This window comes from Salmo salar, chromosome ssa01 (genome assembly GCF_905237065.1).
Source record: "Salmo salar chromosome ssa01, Ssal_v3.1, whole genome shotgun sequence".
Classification (NCBI taxonomy): Eukaryota; Metazoa; Chordata; class Actinopteri; order Salmoniformes; family Salmonidae; genus Salmo; species Salmo salar.
This window is the reverse complement of record NC_059442.1, coordinates 76,399,161-76,424,758: the sequence shown is the minus strand read 5'-3', so window position 1 is coordinate 76,424,758 and position 25,598 is coordinate 76,399,161. Positions and strand designations below refer to the sequence as shown.

Genomic DNA, 25,598 nt, shown 5'->3' with positions numbered 1-25,598 from the left:
AGCTCTAGAAAGAGGCCCGAGATCTCGGCTTGGAATTATGAGCTGGATGACCGTTTAAAATGTATTTTCCCAGTAGGAGCAATTTTTTTTCAGAGTTCCCAGTTGTCTTGAACTCACTAAAGTCTGAGATTTCCCAGTTCCGAGTTTCCAGTTGTTTTAAACACGGCAGAAGTCATGCTGTATTGACAGCATGGCCAATTTATTCTACCTTTACTGGCCCATGGTGTTGTGAGTGAATGTTTATCCTTTTAAGCTTGAAAAAGAGACCATTTCAGACAGATGTTTTAAATCCTTCAACCCAGACTTGGACCACGCACCCTCTCCACCGAATAGCAGGCAGGGGAAGCCAAATAGTGATTGCTTTGCAACGCTTGCAGTTAGCCACTGATTCCATCCAAACCACTCATTGTTGAATTTGCGATTTTTCTGACTTATTGTGTAATGTTTATGTCTAATGGCAAATGAACACCGATACCTTTTATATATAATTTATCTTCATATGACAAGGCTTTAAAAGGATTTGCCAGTAGATTGTCAACATGATTCATGATGATGACAGCTTGTTTCGCTTCCTAGCTAAGATTTTGAAAGTAACATGATCAGTCCATTCAAAGCTACGGTAGATAGAACGCGATTTGCCATCAATCTATGGCAGCGGCAAAGGGGGCTTGAAATGCCTAGCTCTCCCAATAGATTCTACGGTGACGTAGTGTCCCCATGAGCGACAGAACACTGAGCCAATCACAGCGCAACTAGAGATGATTACCAAAGCCTACGCTCTGTATATTCCGCTGGCTACCCCTCCACACAGAAATCACTGAGCTAGGCTGAAACACCTGCATTTTGGAGCTGCCTTACTCAAGAAAGAGACCATGTTTGTATGTGGCTTTATTAACTCAAAATATGTTTGTCTGCCCCACCGGCCCTGAATGACAGGTTGCCACTGATGCTCCGTCAAGTTGGTTGTTGACAATTTTCAAGACGATTTAAGTCAAAACTATAACTAGTCTACTAAGGAGCATTCAATGCCATCTTGGTAAGCAACTCCAGTGTATATTTGGCCATATATTTTAGGTTATTGTCCTGCTGAAAGGTGTCACACACTGATCTGTTTCATCTGTCTTTGTGATCGTCTATACCCCCCTCCATGTGTCGCCATCTTCCCCATTATCCCCTGTGTATTTATACCTGTGTTTTCGGTCTGTCTGTGTCAGTTTGTCTTGTTTGTTCAAGCCTACCAGCGTTTTGTCTCAGCTCCTGCTTTTCCCCAGTCTCTCTTTTTCTCGCCCGTCCTGTCTCTGAGCCCGCCTGACTGACCACTCTGCCTGCACCTGACTCTGAGCCTGCCGTCCTGTACCATTTTTATGACTACCTCATCTCTGTACCCCACACATACAATTATCTGTACGGTCCCTTAGCAGAGCAGTGAATTTCAAACACAGATTCAACCACAAAGAACAGGGAGCGTTTCCAATGCCTCTCAAATGACACCTATTGCTAGATGGATACAAATTTTAAAAAGCAGACATTGAATATCCCTTTGAGCATTGTGAAGTTCTTATATACACTTTGGATGGTGTATCAATACACCCAGTCACTACAATGATACAGGCGTCTTTCCTAACTCAGTTGCCGGAAAGGAAGGAAACTGCTCAGGGGTTTCACCATGATAACACGGGTGACTTTAAAATAGTTAGTTTAATGGCTCTGATAGGAGAAAACTGAGGATGGGATCAACAACATTGTAGTTACTCCACAATACTAACCTAACTGGCAGTGTCACGTCCTGACCATAGAGAGCTCTTATTTTCTATTGTAGAGTAGGTCAGGGCGTGACTGGGGGGTTTATCTAGTTTATTTATTTCTATGTTGGGTTCTATTTTTTTTGTTGTTGTATGATTCTCAATTAGAGGCAGCTGGTCATCGTTGTCTCTAATTGGGGATCATATTTAAGTAGTTGTTTTTCCCACCTGTGTTTGTGGGATATTATTTTGAGTTAGTGCATGTTGCACCGCTGTCGTCCCGGTTTGTTGTTTTGTTTATAGTATGTCTTGCTAAGTTTCACATATTAATAAAGATGTGGAACGATACTCACGCTGCGCCTTGGTCCTTCTCTACACACAAGCGTGACAGAATATCCCACCCACGGACCAAGCAGCGTGCCCAGGAGGAGCAGGGATCCTGGGCATGGGAGGAAAGCCAGGAGTGGAGGACATCCTGGACTTGGGATGAAATAATGGCATGAGACAAAAGCCTGCCATGGAAGCAGGCGGAAGCAGCGAGGGAGGAGAATCTGCGACGCCGGGGTTTGCGACCACGAAGACAGCCTGAAAGACAGTCCAAATTTTGGGGGGGGGGGCACACGGGTTGGTCGGCGAAGCCGAGGGTTGAGTCTGAGAGCGAAGAGGAATATTGGGAGAGACTGAGCGAGGAGTACTGTGAGATAGTTGAGAGGGTGATGAAAGAGAGCTGTTGGTTTGGCGTAGTATGTACGGCATTTTCCCTGAGGAGCGTGTTAGCCGTCAGATGCCACCTGAGTCAGCTCCCCATACTCATCCCGAGAAGTGTGTTAAAGTTCCGGTACAATTGAGGCCGGTTATACGCACCAGGTCTCCAGAGCGCCTTCACAGCCCAGTACGTCCTGTGCCAACTCTCCGTACTCACCGTGGGAAGCGTGTGACCGGTCAGGCACCATGTTTTGAGGTGATACGCATGGTGTCTCCAGTGCGCATTCACAGCCCAGTGCGTCCTGTGCCAGCGCCCCACACTTGCCGGGCTAAAGTGAGCATCCAGTCAGGACGGATTGTGCCAGCTCTACGCTCCAGACCTCCAGTGCGCCTCCACAGCCCAGTATGTCCTGTGCCTGCTCCTCGCACTCTCCCTGAAGTGCGTGTACCCAGTCAGGTACGTCCTGTGCCTGCTCCCCGCACTTGTCCTTGAAGTCCGGAACCTCCTGAGACGGCCCACCGTCCGGAACCTCCTGAGACGGCCCACCGTCCGGAACCTCCTGAGACGGCCCACCGTCCGGAACCTCCTGAGACGACCCACCGTCCGGAACCTCCTGAGACGGTCCACGGTCCGGAACCTCCAGTGACGATCCACGGCCCGGAGCCTGCAGTGACGATCCACGGCCCGGAGCCTGCAGTGACGATCCATGGCCCGGAGCCTGCAGGGACGGTCGGCGGCCCTCGGAGCCTCCAGCGACGGTCAGCAGTCCGGAGCCTCCAGCGAAGGTCGGCGGTCCGGAGCCTCCAGCAAAGGTCGGCGGTCCGGAGCCTCCAGCAAAGGTCGGCGGTCCGGAGCCTCCAGCAAAGGTCGGCGGTCCGGAGCCTCCAGCGAAGGTCGGCGGTCCGGAGCCTCCAGCGAAGGTCGGCGGTCCGGAGCCTCCAGCGACGGTCGGCGGTCCGGAGCCTCCAGCGGGGGTTCCCAGTCCGGAACCTTCTGCGGCAATCTACGGTCCGGAGTCCCCGGCGAAGATCTAATGTCCTGAGACCCCGGCGAAGCTCCACGGTCCGGAACCTCCTGAGAGGTTCAACGGTCCGGAACCTTCAGCTCCATGGCCGGAGCCTTCCCCTGCGCCGATGCCCAGTCTGAGCACGGCGTCCAGTCCAGCTCAAAGGCCAGAGTCTTCTTCTGCATTGGTGCCCAGTCCAGGCACAGCGTTCAGTCTGGGTCCATGGCTGGATCCGGGGGATGAGCAGGTTCTTCATCCCGCACCAGAGCCGCCCCCGATGCTGGAGGATCCGCGGGATGAGAAGTTTCTTCGTCCTGCACCTGAGCCGCCACCAACACTAGACACCCCCCCTCCTAACCCTCCCTTTTGGTTTCAGGTTTTGCGGCCGGAGTCCGCACCTTTGGGGGGGTTAGGGGTACTGTCACGTCCTGACCATAGATTGCTCTTATTTTCTATGGTAGAGTAGGTCAGGGCGTGACTGGGGGGGTTTATCTAGTTTATTTATTTCTATGTTGGGTTCTAGTTTCTTTTTTCTATGTTGGGGTTTTTGTATGATTCCCAATTAGAGGCCATCGTTGTCTCTAATTGGGGATCATATTTAAGTAGTTGTTTTTCCCACCTGTGTTTGTGGGATATTATTTTGAGTTAGTGCATGTTGCACCGCTGTCGTCACGGTTTGTTGTTTTGTTTATAGTTTATTGTATGTCTTGCTAAGTTACACATTAATTAAGATATGGAACGATACTCACACTGCGCCTTGGTCCTTCTCTACACACAAGCATGACAGACAGAGTGAAAAGAAAGCCTGTACAGAATAAAATATTCCAAAACATGCATCCAGTTAGCAGCAAGGCACTAAACTAACACTGCAAAAAAAATATATTGGCTAAGCAATTATCTTTTTGCTCCCGAATACAAAGTGCTATGTTTGGGGCAAATCAATAAAAAACATTACTGACTACAACTCTCCATATTTTAAAGCATAGTGGTGGCTGCATCATGTTATGGGTATGCTTGTTATCGTTAAGGACTGGGGAGTTTTTCAGGATAAAAAAATGGAGCTAACCACAGGCAAAGTCCTAGAGGAAACCTTGTATTGTCTGCTGTCCACCAGACACTGGGAGATTAATTTACCTTTCAGCAGGACTATAACCTAAAACACAAAGCTAAATCTACATTGGAGTTGCTTACCTAGAAGATAGTGAATGTTCCTGAGTAACCAGGTTAGTTTTGACTTAAATCTACTTGAAAATCTATGGCAAGACCTGAAAATGGTTGTTTAGAAATTATCAACAACCAATTTGACAGAGCTTGTGTGTGTGTGTGTGTGTGTGTGTGTGTGTGTGTGTGTGTGTGTGTGTGTGTGTGTGTGATTACTTCCACAGACTTTTTTAGGTAAGATGCCCAAATAATACTTTTCTAGTTTAATGAACATATGAGACAATTTGAAATAAAAAGGTTGACTGAATTTTGGCTTCATTTTCTTAAGTTAGAGCTAAGTTTTGGCCAACAATTGTTTTAGTTCAGGTAACACTTGGAATGAAAAGTTGATTAAACACAACAAATCCTGTGGAAGCTGTTACTTAATAATAATAATAATAATAATGTTGTTTGTTTTTAATTTTTAATTTTATTTCACCTTTATTTAACCAGGTAGGCTAGTTGAGAACAGGTTCTCATTTACAACTGCGACCTGGCCAAGATAAAGCAAAGCAGTGTGACAAAAACAACAACAGAGTTACACATGGAATAAACAAACATATAGTCAATAACAATAGAAAAAGTATATATGCAGTGTGTGCAAATGAGGTAAGATAAAGGAGGTAAGGCAATAAATAGGCCATAGTGGCGAAATAATTACAATTTAGCAATTAAACACTGGAGTGATAGATGTGCAGAAGATGAATGTGCAAGTAGAGATACTGGGGTGCAAAGGAGCAAAACAAATAAATACATAACATGGGGATGAGGTAGTTGGATGGGATATTTACAGATGGGCTATGTACAGGTGCAGTGATCTGTGAGCTGCTCTGACAGCTGGTGCTTAAAGTTAGTGAGGGAGATATGAGTCTTTGCACAGTGAATATTTTGGGTTATTCACGCAACTCAACTGGCTGGGTCAAAATAACCCAGTGTGTGTTCTGTCCAATATTTACCCAACGCTGGGTTACAAAATAACCAAAATTGGGTTGGTTTTAACAAAGTATTAAAAAAAACAATGTATAGAGGGAGGCCAACGAGTCCAAATTAGCCTATAACAGTGTTGCTGTGTCACTGTAGCCTGCCTATCTTACATTTTCATAAAATAAAGGTTTGGGAACCGTTAAGAAAGCCGTTAAAAATGTACAAATGATCAGCAACATTGAACAAGTATTGCGCTCCTGCAACTTTGTGTCAACAAAATTGCACAAGCGGCGTGAAAAAAGTAACCGCCGCACTAGAATCGGAAAGCCCGCGTCATGCACTATGCAGCCCGGTGCAGCTTTTGCCAGTCCCCCTTGTCCCCCTACCTCCTCCGATGATCACCGCGTCGTAGTGGGACTTGACAGCTGAGTGACTGGCTCTTGTCACCGTCCCTAGGGTTGTCACTGCCTGCCGAGTTCGGCCTGTCCACACCGTCGCAGCCATGACAAACTTGGATGTAACTTTTTCCTGGATTCCTTGTTATTCTTCGTTGCTCCACGTAACTCTGTAGCCCGAACTGAACTCGTACAAGCTCCACCTACTTGAGCATAGTTTCCCGTAGGTACAGATCCAGGATCAGTTTATTATTGCCCAATCCAGATCCCAACCGTTTATGAAAAAGCTCACAAACTGATCAGCGTCTATGGGAAACTTAATTTAATTGAACTGACTGAACTGATCGTCTTATAGTTCTACTATACTAATGTTGATTTTCTATTACTATACTGTATTTAAACTGGATTGTATTTATACATTCACCTACAATAGTGTGTGACCAATCCTTTATCCACTGTTACATCAATTAAATCTTATTGAGGGTGATCAGTGCCAGTTCGAAAATGCAATGCTTAAATGCTAATAGGAATATAAAAATGATAAATACATTTTTATTTTCATATCAGCATGCATGATTCATGCCACAATTACATTGCAAAGTTAAAAGGAAAATACAAAATGGTTAATTGGTGGTAAAGGACACCAGGTTTGAACCCAGTAGTAGATGGGTGTTTGTGTGATAAAGACAAAACATTTTCTACTGTATATAGGCTATCATATTGATTTTCTTATAAAGACAGTATGCCTACACTTTACCTAGCAAATTAAAATACGTTTTGTGTAGAGTACAACCACAGATAGAACAAGAAGCATAAAAATCTTTGATACGACTTAAACTGTCCCAGAACTAGCTTAGTATTTCTATGGTCTATTTTAAGGATTTGTCTGTCTAACCACACACTGACATGCACAGCTCTCTGGATGAGGTTCTTTTCAAGTCTCCAGTGAGTGATGAAGTCCCTTTCATCTACAGTTGAAGTAGGAAGTAGGCATACACTTCTGTTGGAGTCATTAAAACTCGTTTTTCAACCACTCCACAAATGTCTTGTTAACAAACTATAGTTTTGGCAAGTCGGTTAGGACATCTACTTTGTGCATGACACAAGTCATTTTTCCAACAATTGTTTACAGACAGATTATTCCACTTATAACTCACTATCACAATTCCAGTGGGTCAGAAGTTTACATACACTAAGTTGACTGTGCCTTTAAACAGCTTGGAAATTCCAGAAAATGATGTCATGGCTTTAGAAGCTTTCAATAGGCTAATTGACATCATTTGAGTCAATTGGAGGTATACCTGTGGATGTATTTCAAGGCCTACCTTCAAACTCAGTGCCTCTTTGCATGACATCATGGGAAAATCAAAAGAAATCAACCAAGAACTCAGAAAAACAACTGTAGACCTCCACATGTCTGGTTCATCCTTGGGAGCAATTTCCAAATGCCTGAAGGGACCACGTTCATCTGTACAAACAATAGTACACAAGAATAAACACCATGGGACCACGCAGCTGTCATACTGCTCAGGAAGGAGACGTGTTCTGTATCCTAGAGATGAACATACTTTGGTGCGAAAAGTGCAAATCAATCCCAGAACAACAGCAAAGGACCTTGTGAAGATGCTGGAGGAAACAGGTACAAAAGTATCTATATCCACAGTAAAACAAGTCCTATATCGACATAACCTGAAAGCAAGGAAGAAGCCACTGCTCCAAAAATGCCATAAAATGCCAGACTACGGTTTGCAACTGCACATGGGGACAAAGATCGCACTTTTTGGAGAAATGTCCTCTGGTCTGATGAAACAAAAATAGAACTGTTTGTCCATAATGACCATTGTTATGTTTGGAGGAAAAAGGGGGAGGCTTGCAAGCTGAAGAACACCATCCCAACCGTGAAGCATGGGGGTGGCAGCATCATGTTGTGGGGGTGCTTTGCTGCAGGAGGGACTGGTGCACTTCACAAAATAGATGGCATCATGAGGCAGGAAAATTATGTGTTTATAATGAAGCAACATCTCAGCACATCAGTCAGGAAGTTAAAGCTTGGTCACAAATGCGTCTTTCAAGTGGACAATGACCCCAAGCATACTTCCAACGTTGTGGCAAAATGGCTTAAGAACAACATAGTTAAGGTATTGGAGTGGCCATCACAAAGCCCTGACCTCAATCCCATATAAAATGTGTGGGCAGAACTGAAAAAGCGTGTGCGAGCAAGGAGGCCTACAAACCTGACTCAGTTACACCAGCTCTGTCAGGAGGAATGGGCCACAATTCACCCAACTTATTGTGGGAAGCTTGTGGAAGGCTACCGAAACGTTTGACCCAAGTTAAACAATTTTAAGGCAATGCTACCAAATACTAATTGAGTGTATGTAAACTTCTGACCCTCTGTGAATGTGATGAAAGAAATAAAAGCTGAAATGAATCATTCTCTCTACTATTATTCTGACATTTCACATTCTTAAAATAAAGTGGTGATCCTAGCTGATGTAAGACAGGGAATTTTGGAGTTCAGCTAGCCATGGTTAGCGGTCCTCAGCTATCCATTAGCTCGAAAAGCTATCGCCAGTTTTTGTACAGCGCGACTCAGACCAGAGCATACCGGACCTATTCTCTCTCCATATCCTCAGATTTCCACCGCAGGCTCTGGACATTTACACCTGGATCTTGCAGCTAGCTAGCTGCTACCTGAGTGACTATTGGCAACGTCGGTCCCGGAGTTAACATAAATTATTCCGGAGCTAGCCAGCTGAAGTTTTCCATCAGCCACTCCTGGGCTATTCCGGAGCTAGCCAGCTGAAGAGTTCCATCAGCCTCTCCTGGGCTATTCCGGAGCTAGCCAGCTGAAGAGTTCCATCAGCCTCTCCTGGGCTACAATCACCTATCCGGACACGTTTTTCCTGCCGATGCGGAGCCCCATCGGGCCTTCACGACTGGACCACCAGCGTTATCTGCCCGAGGGAGTTATCCAACTGGCCCCTCCGTCGCGTCGTAACCTGAATGCCCATCTGCGGCCCGCTAATCGTTAGCTGTCTTATCGGCTGCTATCTGAATAGGTCTATCGGACAATTTTCTTGGGCCACTATAACTAACTATTTTGCCAATTGGACTGGTCCCCCCACCACACGAAACCCCACTAATCTACAGACGGAAACACACGAGGTGGCTAAAAACACACCCCCTCCATCTTCTACCAGCTTGCTACCTATGGCTCGGCTAGCTATCTAATTCTCACTGGACCCTTTGATCACTCGGCTAAGCATGCCTCTCCTTGATGTCAATATGTGTTGTCCATTGCTGTTCTGGTTAGTGTTTATTGGCTTATTTCACTGTAGAGCCTCTAGCCCTGCTCATTATACCTTATCCAACCTCTCAGTTCCTCCACCCACACATGCTATGACATCTTCTGGTTTCAATGATGTTTCTAGAGACAATATCTCTCTCATCATCACTAAATGCCTAGGTTTACCTCCACTGTATTCACATCCTACCATACCTTTGTCTGTACATTATACCTTGAAGCTATTTTATCGCCCACAGAAACCTGCTCCTTTTTCTCTCTATTCCGGACGTCACAGACGACCAATTCTTATAGCTTTTAGCCGTACCCTTAGCCTCATCCTTCGCTGTTCCTCTGGTGATGTAGAGGTGAATCCAGGCCCTGCAGTGCCTAGCTCCACTCCTACTCCCCAGGCGCTCTCTTTTGATGACTTCTGTAACCGTAATAGCCTTGGTTTCATGCACGTTAACATTAGAAGCCTCCTCCCTAAGTTTGTTTTATTCACTGCTTTAGCACACTCTGCCAACCCGGATGTCCTAGTCGTGTCTGAATCCTGGCTTAGGAAGTCCACCAAAAACTCTGAAATCTTCATCGCTAACTACAACGTTTTCAGACAAGATAGAACGGCCAAAGGGGGTGGTGTTGCAATCTACTGCAGAGATAGCCTGCAGAGTTCTGTCCTACTATCCAGGTCTGTACCCAAACAATTTGAACTTCTACTCCAAAAACAAGTCTCTCACCGTTGCCGCCTGCTATAGACCACCCTCGGCCCCCAGCTGTGCTCTGGACACCATATGTGAACTGATTGCCCCCCATCTATCTTCAGAGCTCTTGCTACTAGGTGACCTAAACTGGGACATGCTTAACACCCCAGCCATCCTACAATCCAAGGTTGATGCCCACAATCTCACACAAATTATTAATGAACCCACCAGGTACCACCCCAAAGCTGTAAACATTGGCACCCTCATAGATATCATCCTAACCAACTTGCCCTCTAAATACACCTTTGCTGTTTTCAACCAAGATCTCAGCGATCACTGCCTCATTGCCTGCATACGTAATGGGTCAGCGGTCAAACGACCTCCACTCATCACTGTCAAACGCTCCCTGAAACATTTCAGCGAGCAAGCCTTTCTAATCGACCTGGCCCTGGTATCCTGGAAGGATATTGACCTCATCCCGTCAGTAGAGGATGCCTGGTTATTTTTTTTAAATGCCTTCCTCACCATCTTAAATAAGCATGCCCCATTCAAGAAATTTAGAACCAGGAACAGATATAGCCCTTGGTTCTCCCCAGACCTGACTGCCCTTAACAACACAAAAACATCCTGTGGCGTTCTGCATTAGCATCGAACAGCCCCCGTGATATGTAACTTTTTAGGGAAGTTAGAAACCAATATACACAGGCAGTTAGAAAAGCCAAGGCTAGCTTTTTCAAGCAGAAATTTGCTTCCTTCAACACAAACTCAAAAAAGTTCTGGGACATTGTAAAGTCCATGGAGAATGAGAACACATCCTCCCAACTGCCCACTGCACTGAGGATAGGAAACTCTGTCACCACTGATAAACCCACTATAATTGAGAATTTCAATAAGCATTTTTCTAAGGCTGGCCATGCTTTCCACCTGGCTACCCCTACTGCAGTCAACAGCACTGCACCCCCCACAGCTACTCGCCCAAGCCTTCCCCATTTCTCCTTCTCCCAAATCCATTCAGCTGATGTTCTGAAAGAGCTGCAAAATCTGGACCCCTACAAATCAGCGGGGCTAGACAATCTGGACCCTTTCTAAAATTATCTGCCGAAATTATTGCAACCCCTATTACTAGCCTGTTCAACCTCTCTTTCGTATCGTCTGAGATCCCCAAAGATTGGAAAGCTGCCGCGGTCATCAGCCTCTTCAAAGGGGGAGACACTCTAGGTCCAAACTGCTACAGACCTATATCCATCCTACCCTGCCTTTCTAAGGTCTTCGAAAGCCAAGTCAACAAACAGATTACCAACCATTTCGAATCCCACCGCACCTTCTCCGCTATGCAATCTGGTTTCAGAGCTGGTCATGGGTGCACCTCAGCCACGCTCAAGGTCCTAAACTATATCGTAACCGCCATCGATAAGAAACAATACTGTGCTGCCGTATTCATTGACCTGGCCAAAGTTTTCGACTCTGTCAATCACCACATCCTCATCGGCAGACTCAATAGCCTTGGTTTCTCAAATGATTGCATCGCCTGGTTCACCAACTACTTCTCTGATAGAGTTCAGTGTGTCAAATCAGAGGGCTTGTTGTCAGGACCTCTGGCAGTCTCTATGGGGGTGCCACAGGGTTCAATTCTTGGGCCAACTCTTTTCTCTGTCAATGATGTCGCTCTTGCTGCTGGTGAGTCTCTGATCCACCTCTACGCAGACGACACCATTCTGTATTCTGGCCCTTCTTTGGACACTGTGTTAACTACCCTCCAGACGAGCTTCAATGCTATACAACTCTCCTTCCGTGGCCTCCAACTGCTCCTAAATACAAGTAAAACTAAATGCATGCTCTTCAACCGATCGCTGCCTGCACCTGCCCGCCTGTCCAGCATCACTACTCTGGACGGTTCTGACTTAGAATATGTGGACAACTACAAATACCTAGGTGTCTGGTTAGACTGTAAACTCTCCTTCCAGACTCACATCAAACATCTCCAATCCAAAGTTAAATCTAGAACCAGCTTCCTATTTCGCAACAAAGCATTCTTCACTCATGCTGCCAAACATACCCTCGTAAAACTGACCATCCTACCGATCCTCGACTTCGGCGATGTCATTTACAAAATAGCCTCCAATACCCTACTCAACAAACTGGATGCAGCCTATCACAGTGCCATCCGTTTTGTCACCAAAGCCCCATATTCTACCCACCACTGCGACCTGTACGCTCTCGTTGGCTGGCCTTCGCTTCATAATCGTCGCCAAACCCACTGGCTCCAGGTCATCTACAAGACCCTGCTAGGTAAAGTCCCCCCCTATCTCCGCTCACTGGTCACCATAGCAGCACCCACCTGTAGCACGCGCTCCAGCAGGTATATCTCTCTGGTCACCCCCAAAGCCAATTCCTCCTTTGGCCGTCTCTCCTTCCAGTTCTCTGCTGCCAATGACTGGAACGAACTACAAAAATCTCTGAAACTGGAAACACTTATCTCCATCACTAGCTTTAAGCACCAGCTGTCAGAGCAGCTCACAGATCACTGCACCTGTACATAGCCCATCTATAATTTAGCCCAAACAACTACCCCTTCCCCTACTGTATTTATTTATTTTGCTCCTTTGCACCCCATTATTTCTATTTCTACTTTGCACTTTCTTCTACTACAAATCTACCATTCCAGTGTTTTACTTGCTATATTGTATTTACTTTGCCACCATGGCCTTTTTTGCCTTTACCTCCCTTATCTCACCTCATTTGCTCACATTGTATATAGACTTATTTTTCTACTGTATTATTGACTGTATGTTTGTTTTACTCCATGTGTAACTCTGTGTTGTTGTATGTTGTCGAACTGCTTTGCTTTATCTTGGCCAGGTCGCAATTGTAAATGAGAACTTGTTCTCAACTTGCCTACCTGGTTAAATAAAGGTGAAATAAATTAAAAAATAAATAAAAATGAGATGTATGTTTCTTTTACCCTTGACACACCCAACAGATGGGCTGTTTGTCCTCCAGACAGAAGAGCTTAAGTTTGTCGCCATGCAGACTGCAGAGCACCTTGGACCGTGCTGAAGCTCTCAGACTCCTCTCCTGTAAGAAGACCTCACACAGGTTATTCAGAGCCGTGTTGGGGAGAGGTAATTCCTATAATAAGGTACTTTTCCTGCAAACTGGAAATTCCAGAGATTCCTTATATTTCCAGCATTCCTGCAGACAGACTTTAAATTCTCGGTCCACTTGTTTTCTCCATCTTCATTGATGACCTGGTCGATGTCTACGAGAACCCGTTGTACCTTTGTGTGTGTGTGCGCGTGTGTGTGTGTGGTTTTGCTGCGGGTGCAAAAATAATATCTCATTTACAGTTCACATGATACAGCATACAGACCAGACTCCAGATATATTTTACATTGTTGTCCCGGTTGAATATGGTCATAGCCCATTGTTTTTTCCAATTCAGTATAAATAGTATGAAATGCGCAAACATCATATAATCAACTCATAAAACAACACTTGGTATTTTAAGAATATAGATTTTTATTGACATACTGTAGCAGCAGCTTCAACATAGTAAAATATACATTTACACAGACTGAACAAAACAATAATGTGTTCTATTTGTACAACACTATATTTAGTTTCTTTTTCATGCACAGTCAGAGCTAATAAATGGTTCATAAAGGGGTTATAACATAACAAAATGGCTTATTACATAAGAACTACTCCAAGCTCAGATGAATAGGCTAAAGCTTGAATAAGACTGGGATTAACTATCCTAGCAGATAACTGGACAATACACAGCTTTCTGAAACGACTGCCTCGGGTCTGTTAGGGCCTATGACTCCATACATGGTCATTTCCCAGACAAATCCATTCCTGATCAATATTTTCCCTTGATCACAATATACAGTACTTCTTTGAAAATCAATAACTTCAATAAATGTGCAAAATTCTCAATCTTTTGTTATGATCCTTTAAATGGTTCCTCTGCTGTGACATGTTAACATACATGTCACTTCTTTTCATGTGTGTTTATGCATGCATGTTAAGACATAATAATTTTGTGGGCAGTTATAAAATGTTCCATTATTATTTGGATATTGTTTGAGATTAATTGAGGATATGATCAAGCGTCAATCCAATTGAGGATTATTGCCAAGATCTGTGGCAGGGCAGTTCATGACTACTGCAGTGTTAGTAAAGCTATAGCAGGACCTTGTCTTTCTCACTGTGCTCCACCGTTCAAGTAAATAGACTACTGTGCTCCTACGTTCAAGTACATTAAGTGCAATGACAGGACTATGAGTGCGGGAAAGCTCTAGGTCCATATCCATAAAGTATCTCAGAGTAGGAGTGCTGGTCTAGGATCAGGTCCTCCCTGTCCTAATCTTATTAATTAAGATTATGCTTTATGAACATGGGCCCTGGGATAATAGAGACTACACATCCAATGGGCACACTATACTTTACCTATCAGAAATCACAGCAGGAAAGATGTACTCATTTCCATTTTGCAAAAGATAGAATAGTAAACGTTTAGGTTTGTAAGGGAGGTTATAATTTTTTTACCACTGATGAAGTTGTGTTTTCTATATTGTATAGAAATATTAGTAGCACAAAGAGAGGCAAAGAGAGATGTGGTGGTGTACGTGTTAGTATTTACTCTCAAAGAGCATTCAAAGGCACAGGCTACACAAAGTACCACAGACCTAGATAGACTCATAGATGTGGATCTCTCTAACAGTTACAGTACTGTGGGTTTAGGACAGGGATGGACAACTCTGGTACTCAGGGGTGCAGCAGTGTCCGCTGGTCGTCTTATCTTCCTGTGGCACTTAATTGATCAATTAATATCGCTCATTGCTGAGAGAACACACGCCCGGGCCCATGTTCAAAAAGTGTCTCAGAGTAGGAGAGCAGATTTAGGATCAGGTCCCCCCGTCCATGGAATCCTATTTATTATGATCTAAAAGGAAAAAGATAGCCTTTAATTAACTCCTACTCTGAGACTCTTTGTGAACATGGGCCCAGGTTTCCCAGGAAGAAGTCAGTCACTGATTTGCAGGAAAAAACTAAAACCAGTAAACACATTGCCTTCCTGAGGACCGGAGTTGCTCATTCCTGGTTTAAGGTTATTATTATCATCCTTTCTACACAAGTTAATCTGTAGAGCAGTACAGTACATTATGATATCAGTTTTAAAGAGGATCTGTAGAGATAGACAAAAATAGCATTTACCTTAAAGGATAGCAGAGACATATAAAACGACCATGCAAGCAGCATCTTTGAGAACCATTGTGCAACATTCACATGATGCCAAAGTCGTCCCTCGTCTGTCTGTTTATCCATGCCCTTTTGGTTTACAGTACAATTCTAAATGGACGTCAAGCTAAACAGCTTACTCATCATGTCCACTGTTATAAGCACCATATTCACTGTCACTCCTCTCCCTGTTCTCCGAGAATACATAGTGTATAACTACAACTAGCTAGCAGCACACAGTGTCTTCCTTTAGGCACAATGGGGTACACTACAGTACATAATTCAATAAATACACTGGAATCATGCACACTCCCTTATACACAAACACACACACACACACACACACACCATATGTTGCCGTTCTGAGACACTCATCAACTATACTGTAGCAGCTAGAGACCAAGACACAGTGCAAGCCTAACAAGACAGTTCACCCAGATCCTATCTACCTAAGAGTTTGTGTGTGTGTCCACCTATCTGTCCTACCTTCTCTCCATGTCAGAAAGTGCGAAGTGAAGCGAGAAGCAGGCAGGATAGTGACTCTGGTGGGGAGAAGAGGTTAGAGGCTAGGGTCCGATGACCCTCCTTCTCCCCGAGTCTCTCTGGTGCTCTGTCCCCCGGCATGGTTCTTCAAGATCCTCTCCACAAACACTTTGCCTCGACCAGCTACACGTGGCCCTGCACACACACACACACACACACACACACACACACACACTTAACATAAACTCACACTAACAGGGTCCCATGAAAGTCCAAACAATCTACATACTCACCAGCTGATTCCTTCAGAATGTCCTCCAGTCTCTCTCTCAGAGCACCTCGCTCTGTGTCTTCCTCTCTGCTCTCCACTCTCTGGCGGATCAGCTCCTTTATCTGCAGCACTGCCCCCAGCAGGCCATCTGAAGGAATTACACCATCAGAGACATGAAGGGTTGACTGAAGGAGCTAAAATGGCAGCCTGGTCTTATAGACCAGACGTAACATAGTAAATGTAAATCTGGGACACTCAAATGAGTATGATATGTTATGTTTGGTATGGTTACATAAGACAGATGGTTACTTAACACGAACGTCTAGCAATCCAATGGTTAATTAGCAACTTTTCAACTACTTGAAACATTGTCCTGGCTAGAAACACATTTTGTCTTTACACCCTGGGTCACCACTAGACCCCATAACAACAGCTTGAGGTGGGTTATCGATTATGATAGGCAGAAATGACTCACCATACTCCTGGTTCAGTCCCCACAGTTTGATTTTGTTGGCCTCATGCTGGGCTTTCTTTTTCAGTCGACACGCTCTTCAGAGAGAGAGAGAGAGAGAGAGGACAGTTTACAAAGCTATCGCCAGGACTTATGCTCCACTACACTCACCCTCACTAGCACTTACTGTAGCTAGACACACCCTGCTGTGCAAATCAAATGAACGTCTGAACGTGCTGTGTGGAAAAGCCACCAGAGAATTAGGTCTCTATAGTTAGACAGGTAAGTCAGTGTGCGTGCGTGTGTGTGCCTGTGTCCCAGTGTGTATGTGTACCTGGAGGCCAGTTTGTTCCTCTCCTTTCGTGTTGGTGCCCTGGCAGTAACAGGCAGGTCACTGACAGGAGTCATGCCCTCCAGAGCAGAGCTGAGTGTGTGGAGCTGCTCCCCCAGGCTCTGTAGCTTCACAGGGCTAGGGGTCAAGTCACTGGCGTCTGTACGACGGGCTTTCCTCTGGCCTTGCTTCCCTAGGGAACACACAGGGTTTTTGTCAGTAAGTCACTCTGGATAAGAGCATCTGCTAAATTACTAAATGTAATTGTATGCTTCACCAACCACTCAATACGCAACTGACAGTACATTTTACATTTTAATTTCTTAGTGTGTATATGTGACCCACCGAATGAGTGTTGATAAATTAAAACTGCCAGAGTGTTGGGTCTCCAACACCGTAGTTGTTGAAATGGACATATATGTTCTCAATTTAATATAAAATGTTTTACATCTTTCAATCCATTGTACATTTGTGGGCCTTGGGGTCTCACCATTGGTGGAGGTCCCCCCTATCAGGCACATGGTGCTGGGTAGGGTGCTAGGGCCCCAGATTATGTCCCCTCCATCTTTCTCTTCATCCTTTCCCTCATCTCTCCCTTTGGCTCTCCTGCTATCTCTCTCTCCATCTCTCCCCAGGGCTGCCTCACTGTAGAGGCTACATTCCCAGTAACACCAGCGTTTCTTTGGTCTCACGTGGGGCTGAAGCTCCTCCTTTTCCTCCACTTCCTCCATGGCTTCTCTACCCTCCTCTTTCTCATCTTCTTCCTCTTTCTCCTCCTCTCCAATATCACAGTCTGTTCCTTGACTAGACTCAGTGTCTAGCTCACTCTGTAGAGAGTAGTTATGTTCTTCACTGTGGACCTCCAGATCCACAGGAAGTGATATCCTCTCCTCCTGAACCACCTGATGCAGCCCTTTCCTAGCTTCACTCTCCCGCCCTCCAGCCTCTTGGTTCCAGGGCCCTGGATCTCTCCCAGCCAGGGGGAGGTGTCCAGCCACTAATCCCACACAGGGTGTGAGGTCTGTAGGGTTCCTCAGCTGCCTGCCCCCTGGTCTCTGGGATAACCATGGTTCTTCTCTGCTTCCCTGTGGAGAGCAAAACAGAGTAGGTAGAGTAGGTAGTTAGCTCTAAGGGCTCAGACACAACAATAGTGTTTGCTGACCGACAGTACTTAGCATCTCTGAACGTAATTTTTCGAACCGAGAGCGCACCGATTTTACATGTAGAATTGCGTGAAAAATGTTGGCACTCAGACATCTATACTAGGTGGTCCCTAAAACACAGCACGCTTAACATTCGTCAGACAAATGCTAGAGCCACAATCGGTGCGATGTGTGCGAGCCTTAAACCAGGGTGACTTAGATTTACATTCTCCAAATGCAGAGTTCCTAAGGAGTGACTTCCAGGGATCTAATGGTTAAGGTCAGTGATGATGTTAATCTGGGTAATCTGTGGTTATAAGTAACCCCTACCTCAGGTGAGATGGAAGAGCGCTCGCAGCTTGGTGGCGTCCTCTCTGGGCTGCCTTTGGTATAGCGTGTAATGTCATCCAGGGCCGAGACGTCCCAGCGACGCTCGGAGGTGTGTTTGTCATCAGTGGTCGAGTCTTCTAAGAGATCACTGAGTAGTTCACATCCACGCTGCTGGCCTCGACACAGGGACAGGGCTGGGGGCCCCAACATCACCACCACACACTACAGCACAGAGACAAGACACACACTACATGACCAAAAGTATGCGGACACCTGCTCGTCGAACATCTCATTCCAAAAGCACGGGCGTTAACATGGAGTTGATCCCCTTTTCCTGCTATAACAACCTCCATCCTTCTGGGAAGGTTTTCCACTAGATGTTAGAACATTGCTATGGGGACTTGCTTCCATTCAGCCACAAGAGCATTAGTGAAGTCAGGCACTGATGTTGGGCGATTAGTCCTGGCTCCAAGTCGACGTTCCAATTCATCCCAAAGGTGTTCGATGGGGTTGAGTTCAGGGCTCTGTGCAGGCCGGTCAAGTTCTTCCACACCGATCTCGACAAACCATTTCTGTATGGACCTCGCTTTTTGCACGGGCATTGTCATGCTGAAATAGGAGAGGGCCTTCCCCAAAATGTTGCCACAAAGTTGGAAGCACAAAATCATCTATAATGTCATTGTATGCTGTAGCATTAAGATTTCCTTTTACTGGAACTAAGGAGCCTAGTCAGAACCATGAAAAACAGCCCAAGACCATTATTTAATCAGTCTACAGAACATGTTTCCACTGCTCCAGAATCCAATGGCGGCGAGCTTTACACCACTACAGCCGACACTAGGCTCTTTCATTGTCACCGGTGATCAGGCTGAACTCAGGCTGAACCCTGAACTCAACCCCATCGAACACCTTTGGGATGAATTGGAACACCGACCTGGAGCCAGGACTAATCGCCCAACATCAGTGCCTGACTTCACTAATGCTCTTGTGGCTGAATGGAAGCAAGTCCCCATAGCAATGTTCTAACATCTAGTGGAAAACCTTCCCAGAAGGATACAACACCACTGTCGTATCGTCAGCAAACTTGATGATGGTGTTGGAGTCGTGTGCGGTCATGCAGTCGTGGATGAACACGGAGTACAGGATGGGGCTAAGCACGCACCGCTGAGAGGCCACCTTGTTGAGGGTAAGCTTGGCTGATGTGTTGTTGCCTACCCTCACCAACTGGGGGCGGCCCTTCAGAAAGTGAAGTATCCAACTGCAGAGACAGATGTTTAATCCCAGGGCCCTTAGTTTAGTGATGAGCTTGGGGGGCACTATGGCGTTGAACACTGGGCTGTAGTCAATGAACAGCATTCTCACATAGCTATTCCTTTCATCCAGGTGGGAAAGGGCAGTGTGGAGTGCAAGAGACATTGCGTCATCTGTGGATCTGTTGGGGCGGTGTGTGAATTGGAGTGGGTCCAGGGTGTCTGGGTCGATGGTGTTGATGTGATTCATGACCAGCCTTTCAAAGCATTTCATGGCTACAGACGTGAGTGCTACGGGCGACAGTCAGTTAGACGGGTTACCTTGGTATTCTTGGGCACGGGGACTATGGTGGTCTGCTTGAAACGTGGGTATTACAGACTTGGTCAGGAAGAGGTTAAAAATGTAATTGAAGACACTTGCAATTGTTTATAAGTATCTGGTATTCACTTCCAAAGGTTGCTGTAATTTTGGGACTGATTCAGATGTGGGTCACACAACAAGAGGACTCTGTGGACAAAATAAAATGTTTTCCCCTGCACCTACCTGATCTGACTCTATGCTGCCCCCTGTAGGAGAGATGGTGAATGGCTCTGAAGTCACAGATAACCCATGGGTCCCATACGCCTCACCGAAGAAAGGCTCCATCCCACTGCTACCTGGCTGGAGAAAGGGTGGGGGAAAGACAAAGAGAGAAGGGCAGGAGGCCAGAGAGAGAAAGATAAAGAGAGAAGGAAGGAAAGACAGATGACTATCAGTTCTCATATTGTACAATAGCCCCCATTACGTCAGTAAGCTAGCAACTCGACATGGAGTATCCATGGAAATACATTCTATTTCTATGGGAGTATCTTTATATTCTGAAGTATAATGTAGAATACAACAAAGTATAACAAGGCTGTGTACCTGAGGCATGGTGGTGCTTGGACCTAGTCAGAGGCAGAAGGAAGGGTTAGCAGTTTAGAACGGTTAGCTTCCTCATCATCAGTACACAAACCGCAAGAGGTCAGAGTTCACATCATCTCATAATAGACTGACGGACAGTTAGCCTTAACATTAACAAATGTTATAGAGCAGCTGAATTATCACTGCAGTAAGACATATGCCTTAGCAAGACCATAAAGCTTCCATAAAGCTTCCATAAAATGTATTTATAGCTGGTAGAGAAAAGAAGGGATGATCTGCTACATACAGTTTGGGAGTCATTCAATCAAGAACCACTACTTATTATCATGTATGTATATTATGATTGTTCACGTACTTTCTGAACAACTATCAGGACTGTTAAAACAACTATCAGGGAAAAAAATGGAGTTGCTGTTTCCATTGTATGAGCACAGAGCGAGTGAGCGAGCAGAGGAAAGACTCTCTAATATCCACAGCCAACCTCCTGTGCCCCAGATCCCTAAAATAGTCATAATCAGTCATTTCACTGTCTCACACACACACACACACACACACACACACACACACACACACACACACACACACACACAGGAGCAGCAGCCTTTCCACATGAGAGAGATAAATAAATATCTCTAAGGAATTGTTCAGTGCATTCTAGAATGTTCCGTTGAACTCTAAAGTGGTGAAAAAAAGAGGAAGAAAGAGAGGGGTGCCTAGTTATTGCCAAGAAATAAGAGAATAGCAACCTCTGTACTTGACAGCTGTTGGATGAATATTTTCACAATAAGCTGAATGTTATTCTAATTCATAGGCCCACATCTAGCCGTAGGTCGTTCAAGCCCTTTAAAACCAAATTTGGCAAAAAATATCACCCTGACACTGTCCCTATCACTCAAGATACGAAAATGCAGTATTTTAAACGAACAGCTGTCTTACCTCCTGCATGGACGGTGTGTCACATTTTCCTATGTTGAAGCGCGCACCCGTCATCTGTCAACGCGCAGTCCCGCGATTCTGACAGAAAATAGGTTAAACGTTTGACCACTAAATATGATGCAGCATATTAACGCTATTCCATTTTTATGAGTCCTACACATCTATAACATAGGATGCCACTGTTTATAACACAGGAAGAGTGCATCAGTCGCATTGAGTGGCATAAGAGCCGCAACAAAATAAAACCACCCTAACAGGAGGCTACAGGGACATTGCTCGAATCATGTCTACCTTTGCTGTAGTAGGCTTGGCTACTTACAGTCAACTGTTCCATCTGTCAGAAGTACAAAGTTACATATATCTCTGTAGACCAATTCACTTCTCCACAAGTCCGCAGAAATTAATCGAATTCAAATAGATGTGGTCCTCCTCTAGACGGCTATCGTCGCTAAATATTATTTGGTCTTAGTTATGAACAGCTGGCTTTGGGATGGTCTAGCCATAGGGAAACAAGGAAAACATTTTTCGTTATTTCTAATGAATACACACGTATGTTGTTAACGTGTATTGCATTACTGTTATCAAAATAACATAGTCATGTTCAAGATTTCATTACGTTAGTCTATATTTCCTCTAAACGCGATAATATGTAACGTTTTGATAAATAATTCCCCTCACATCCCAAATGGTTCCATCCAGGATCAGCTGTGAAAGTAGATTGTAGGATTTGTTCTCAGGAACGAAGAGTAAGTAAGGAAGGAAATGAAACGAGAACACCAGTCATATAATTTGTGGAAGCAGATATGTCTGAAATGTAAGGGACATTTCGAAATGTTCTGTGTGTGTGTGTGGGTGGGTGGGGGTGACAATAGTGGTAGGTGGATCAGTGGTAGGTGGATCGTTTGTCCAGATCTGCAATAGGCTAACTAACAATCATACTTCACATACAATTATTCTAAGTTGCATCAATTTTCTATATGAAGCCACAAGAACAAATAGGAATAGCTGATAGGCAGCGGAGATGCCAGGTGCATCATTGCGCATGAAAGAACAGTGAAGACATGCAGCTTAAAAAGCTCCCTATTTTTCTTGTTTATGGACAATACAATTATCCTACCTAGACTAGCTTACAACACCACAATGCAATGAATAATTGCATTATTGTTTTCAAGTGAGTACAAAATTCTACTCTAAGCTGCAGTGAAAATGTCATTTAATAATAATGGCGAATAATGGCGCAAAAGCCATGTGATTTTAATGTTTAATTCAAAATGTATTGCCTTTTATATGTGGCATAAACACAACCAGTCACAATGCTTTAGTCTGATTAGGCTACTTCAAAAGTCTCCTGTAAGCGTGCGCACGTTCGTCCAAAATATAATTTCAGCATCCTTAAAATGGCTTGACATTAACCAGGTTTCCATCCAACCTTTTTGTGTGAGTGAAGGACATGTTGGATAAAAAATGTAATGACATCATGGAAAGCATGCCGTTTATTACATATTAAATAAGTTATGGTTAACTTCACAGGATGGTGACAGTACACGTTGATGAGATTGATGCTCCTTTCAATAAATATTGAGAGTCTTATGTTGGTGACATGATGATCGATGCTTGGTTGCCGTTTGACAAATAAAATAATGTCACACTGTTGTACATAATAATCTCATCATCTCGGCTATACTCAAGGGCGTAACTTTGTCATATTGGGTGGGTTGGGGTCAATGGGTTTCAGGGTCAGTACCTGTCTAGGGGGGTCCAGGGGCATAATTTTTTTTTAAAGAAATAACTGTGAAATAGTTGTTTCTGGTAAATTTTTAAGGGAAAATACATCCCAAACTTTCCTGATAATTGGTCAGTATATCCCAACCGCAAATGAAATACCAATAATTTCTGTATTACTGTAAAGTGTTGGTCTAACTCTATCAGTTCAGAAAGTAGCCACGCTTGGTAATTTTTTTGTAGATCAACTATGAGAAAGTCAGTTCTGGGGTTTGTTCAGTTCGATTGAACATTTGCTATGTTGCATAACGGGTTGTACTGAATGACAAGTTTCCCAAAAGCATCATTCAGCATTCTTAAACAAACTTTGAGGTAGTCTATGTTTCCTCTGTTTGATGGGTGTGGCGGGTTGTAGCTTGAAGCAATAAGTGGTGTATTTTCAAGAGCAGTGGTGCATTTTGAACCCACAACCCAACCCCTCCCCATTTTTCAACTGGTCGTTCAGAGCAGCTGTAAAAAAGGCAGACCCTCTGAACCTGACTGGCCTTCAGATCTGTCACCTATCTCATTTCCAACCAATCAGGCATTTGGACGTACTCCACGGCTCCACCCTGCGCACCTCAAGTCAGAGACACCTCAAGGAGAGGTAAAGGTATTTCTGTTTTTATTTTTAATAAATGTCCAACATTATTGGGTATTGTGTGTAGATTAATTAGTATTTTTTATATATTTTAAAATAATATTTAAGGCTGTAACGTAACAAAACGTGGAAAACGTCAAGGGGTCTGAATACTTTCCAAATGCACTGTACAAGGAGTACCAGTTCTGAGTCAATGTGCAGGGGTACAAGGTAGTTGAGGTAATTGAGGTAATACAGTATGTACATGTGGGTAAAAGTGACTTGTCAATCAGGATAGATAATAAAAATAGTAACATCAGCATATGTAAAGTTGGTCTATGTGTGTGTGTGTGGGTGTCAGTTTTGTATGTGTGAGTGTGTGGGTAGAGTCTAGTGAGTGTGCATAGAGCCAGTGCAAAACAATTAATATAAATAAATAAATAATAAAGAGGTTTAATGTAAATTGTCCGGGTAGCCATTTGACTAACTGTTCAGCAGTCTTATGGCTTGGGGTTATAAGCTGTTCAGATGCCTTTTAGTTACAGACTTGGTGCTCCGGCACCACTTGCTGTGCGGTAGCAGAGAGAACAGTCTATGACTTGGGTGGCTGGAGTCTTTTTTTTTAGGTCCTTCCTCTTACACCACCTGGTATAGAGGTCCTGGATGGCAGGGAGTTCGGCCCCAGTGCGCCTTGTGGTCGGATGCCAAGCAGTTGTCGTACCATGCAGTCAGTCAAGATGCTCTCAATGGTGCAGCTGTAGAACACATAGTTGTGTTCTGTGGGTGCCACTGTGTAGCCTGATACCCAATTTCATGGGTGCACAATCCATAGGTAAGGCTGTAGAGTTCAATATGAATGTTCAATAACCACAATAGACTGACTAGAAAAGTGATTTTCCACAGTCGAAGTCCTACAATAAGAGCTAAGACATTAATATTTGTGTGAACTCTACATAGTTATGTTCTGTGGGTGTCACTGAGTAGGCTGATACCCCCATTTTCATTGGTGCACAATACATAGCTTAGGCTGTACAGTGCAATATGAATATTTAATACGCACAAAATACTGACAGTACTGCAATAAGAGCCGTTTTTTCGGTTTATTTTCAAACTAATTCATTATTTTATTTCATGTAAAATTAGGTAACAACATCCCAACCTTGTTTAGCATTATCTAGTCCAAATATGGCATGATTCCACTTATTTGTATCCGTTTACATCACAATCAATGAGGGACTTTTATTTTGAAGGTGAACCGCAAATTCCTGGAAAGCCCCGTGATTGAAAACGTTTTCCGGCAGTGCCGTTTCTCCAGACAATTATGCTCTTCGGTTCTATTTTAAATTTGTTGCACTCACTGTGTGATTCGTGGGTTACCTCATGTTGATAATTCACTCATCTTTAAATAATGTGCATGTTTTGGTAGGCAGAGACGGTATAGAAAGTATTGAATTCCTTTAAAATCTCTGTTACAAGGTAGCCTAGCATAGCCTAGTAGCCTAAATACAGTACCAGTCAAAAGTTTGGACACACCTACTCATTCCTGGGTTTTTCTTTATTTTTACTATTTTCTACATTGTAGAATAATAGTGAAGACATCAAAACTATGAAATAACACATATGGAATCATGTAATAACCAAAAAAGTGTTAAACAAATCAAAATATGTTTTAGATTATAGATTTTAGAGGCTTTATTACTGCTGCTTTTAGTGAGTTTGGTACACATCCGGTGGATAGAGAGCCATTTATTATGTTCAACATAGGAGGGCCAAGCACAGGAAGCAGCTCTTTCAGTAGTTTAGTTGGAATAGGGTCCAATATTCAGCTTGAAGGTTTAGAGGCCGTGATTATTTTCATCATTGTGTCAAGAGATATTGTACTAAAACACTTGAGTGTCTCCCTTGATCCTAGGTCCTGGAAGAGTTGTGCAGACTCAGGACAGCTGAGCTTT

The 25,598-nt window shown here is 44.2% G+C and overlaps 2 protein-coding genes across 5 annotated transcripts in view; both read right to left on the bottom strand.

Moving 5' to 3' along the window:
• pyroxd2 (pyridine nucleotide-disulphide oxidoreductase domain 2) overlaps positions 1 to 6,170 on the bottom strand; it is a 34,669-nt gene extending 28,499 nt beyond the window's left edge. The window contains 1 exon segment of the mRNA NM_001141738.1: positions 5,965 to 6,170. Within this exon segment, the coding sequence (NP_001135210.1) occupies positions 5,965 to 6,082 (118 nt within the window). The 5' untranslated portion in view covers positions 6,083 to 6,170.
• Positions 6,171 to 12,930: 6,760 nt separating this feature from the next.
• Positions 12,931 to 21,831, bottom strand: LOC106613026 (CREB3 regulatory factor). 4 transcript variants are annotated; one of them, XR_006770751.1, is made up of 11 exons: positions 21,625 to 21,831; positions 21,306 to 21,383; positions 20,370 to 20,392; positions 20,010 to 20,126; positions 18,216 to 18,437; positions 17,234 to 17,828; positions 16,747 to 16,936; positions 16,437 to 16,510; positions 15,984 to 16,109; positions 15,694 to 15,885; positions 12,931 to 13,038 (listed from the first exon to the last, which is right to left on the bottom strand). XR_006770751.1 is itself a non-coding variant. In XM_045722593.1 (10 exons), the coding sequence occupies exons 3-10, from the start codon at positions 20,376 to 20,378 to the stop codon at positions 15,767 to 15,769; spliced, it is 1,452 nt and encodes a 483-aa protein (XP_045578549.1). In that variant the 5' UTR covers positions 20,379 to 20,392; positions 21,306 to 21,383; positions 21,625 to 21,829; the 3' UTR covers positions 13,463 to 15,766. The 4 variants fall into 4 exon arrangements, 2 of the variants coding, with proteins under 2 accessions (XP_045578549.1, XP_014070388.1); XR_006770752.1 differs by lacking the exon at positions 12,931 to 13,038 and adding an exon at positions 13,463 to 14,911; XM_045722593.1 differs by lacking the exon at positions 12,931 to 13,038 and having other exon boundaries at positions 13,463 to 15,885; positions 21,625 to 21,829.
• Between the last annotated feature and the right edge of the window lie 3,767 nt (positions 21,832 to 25,598).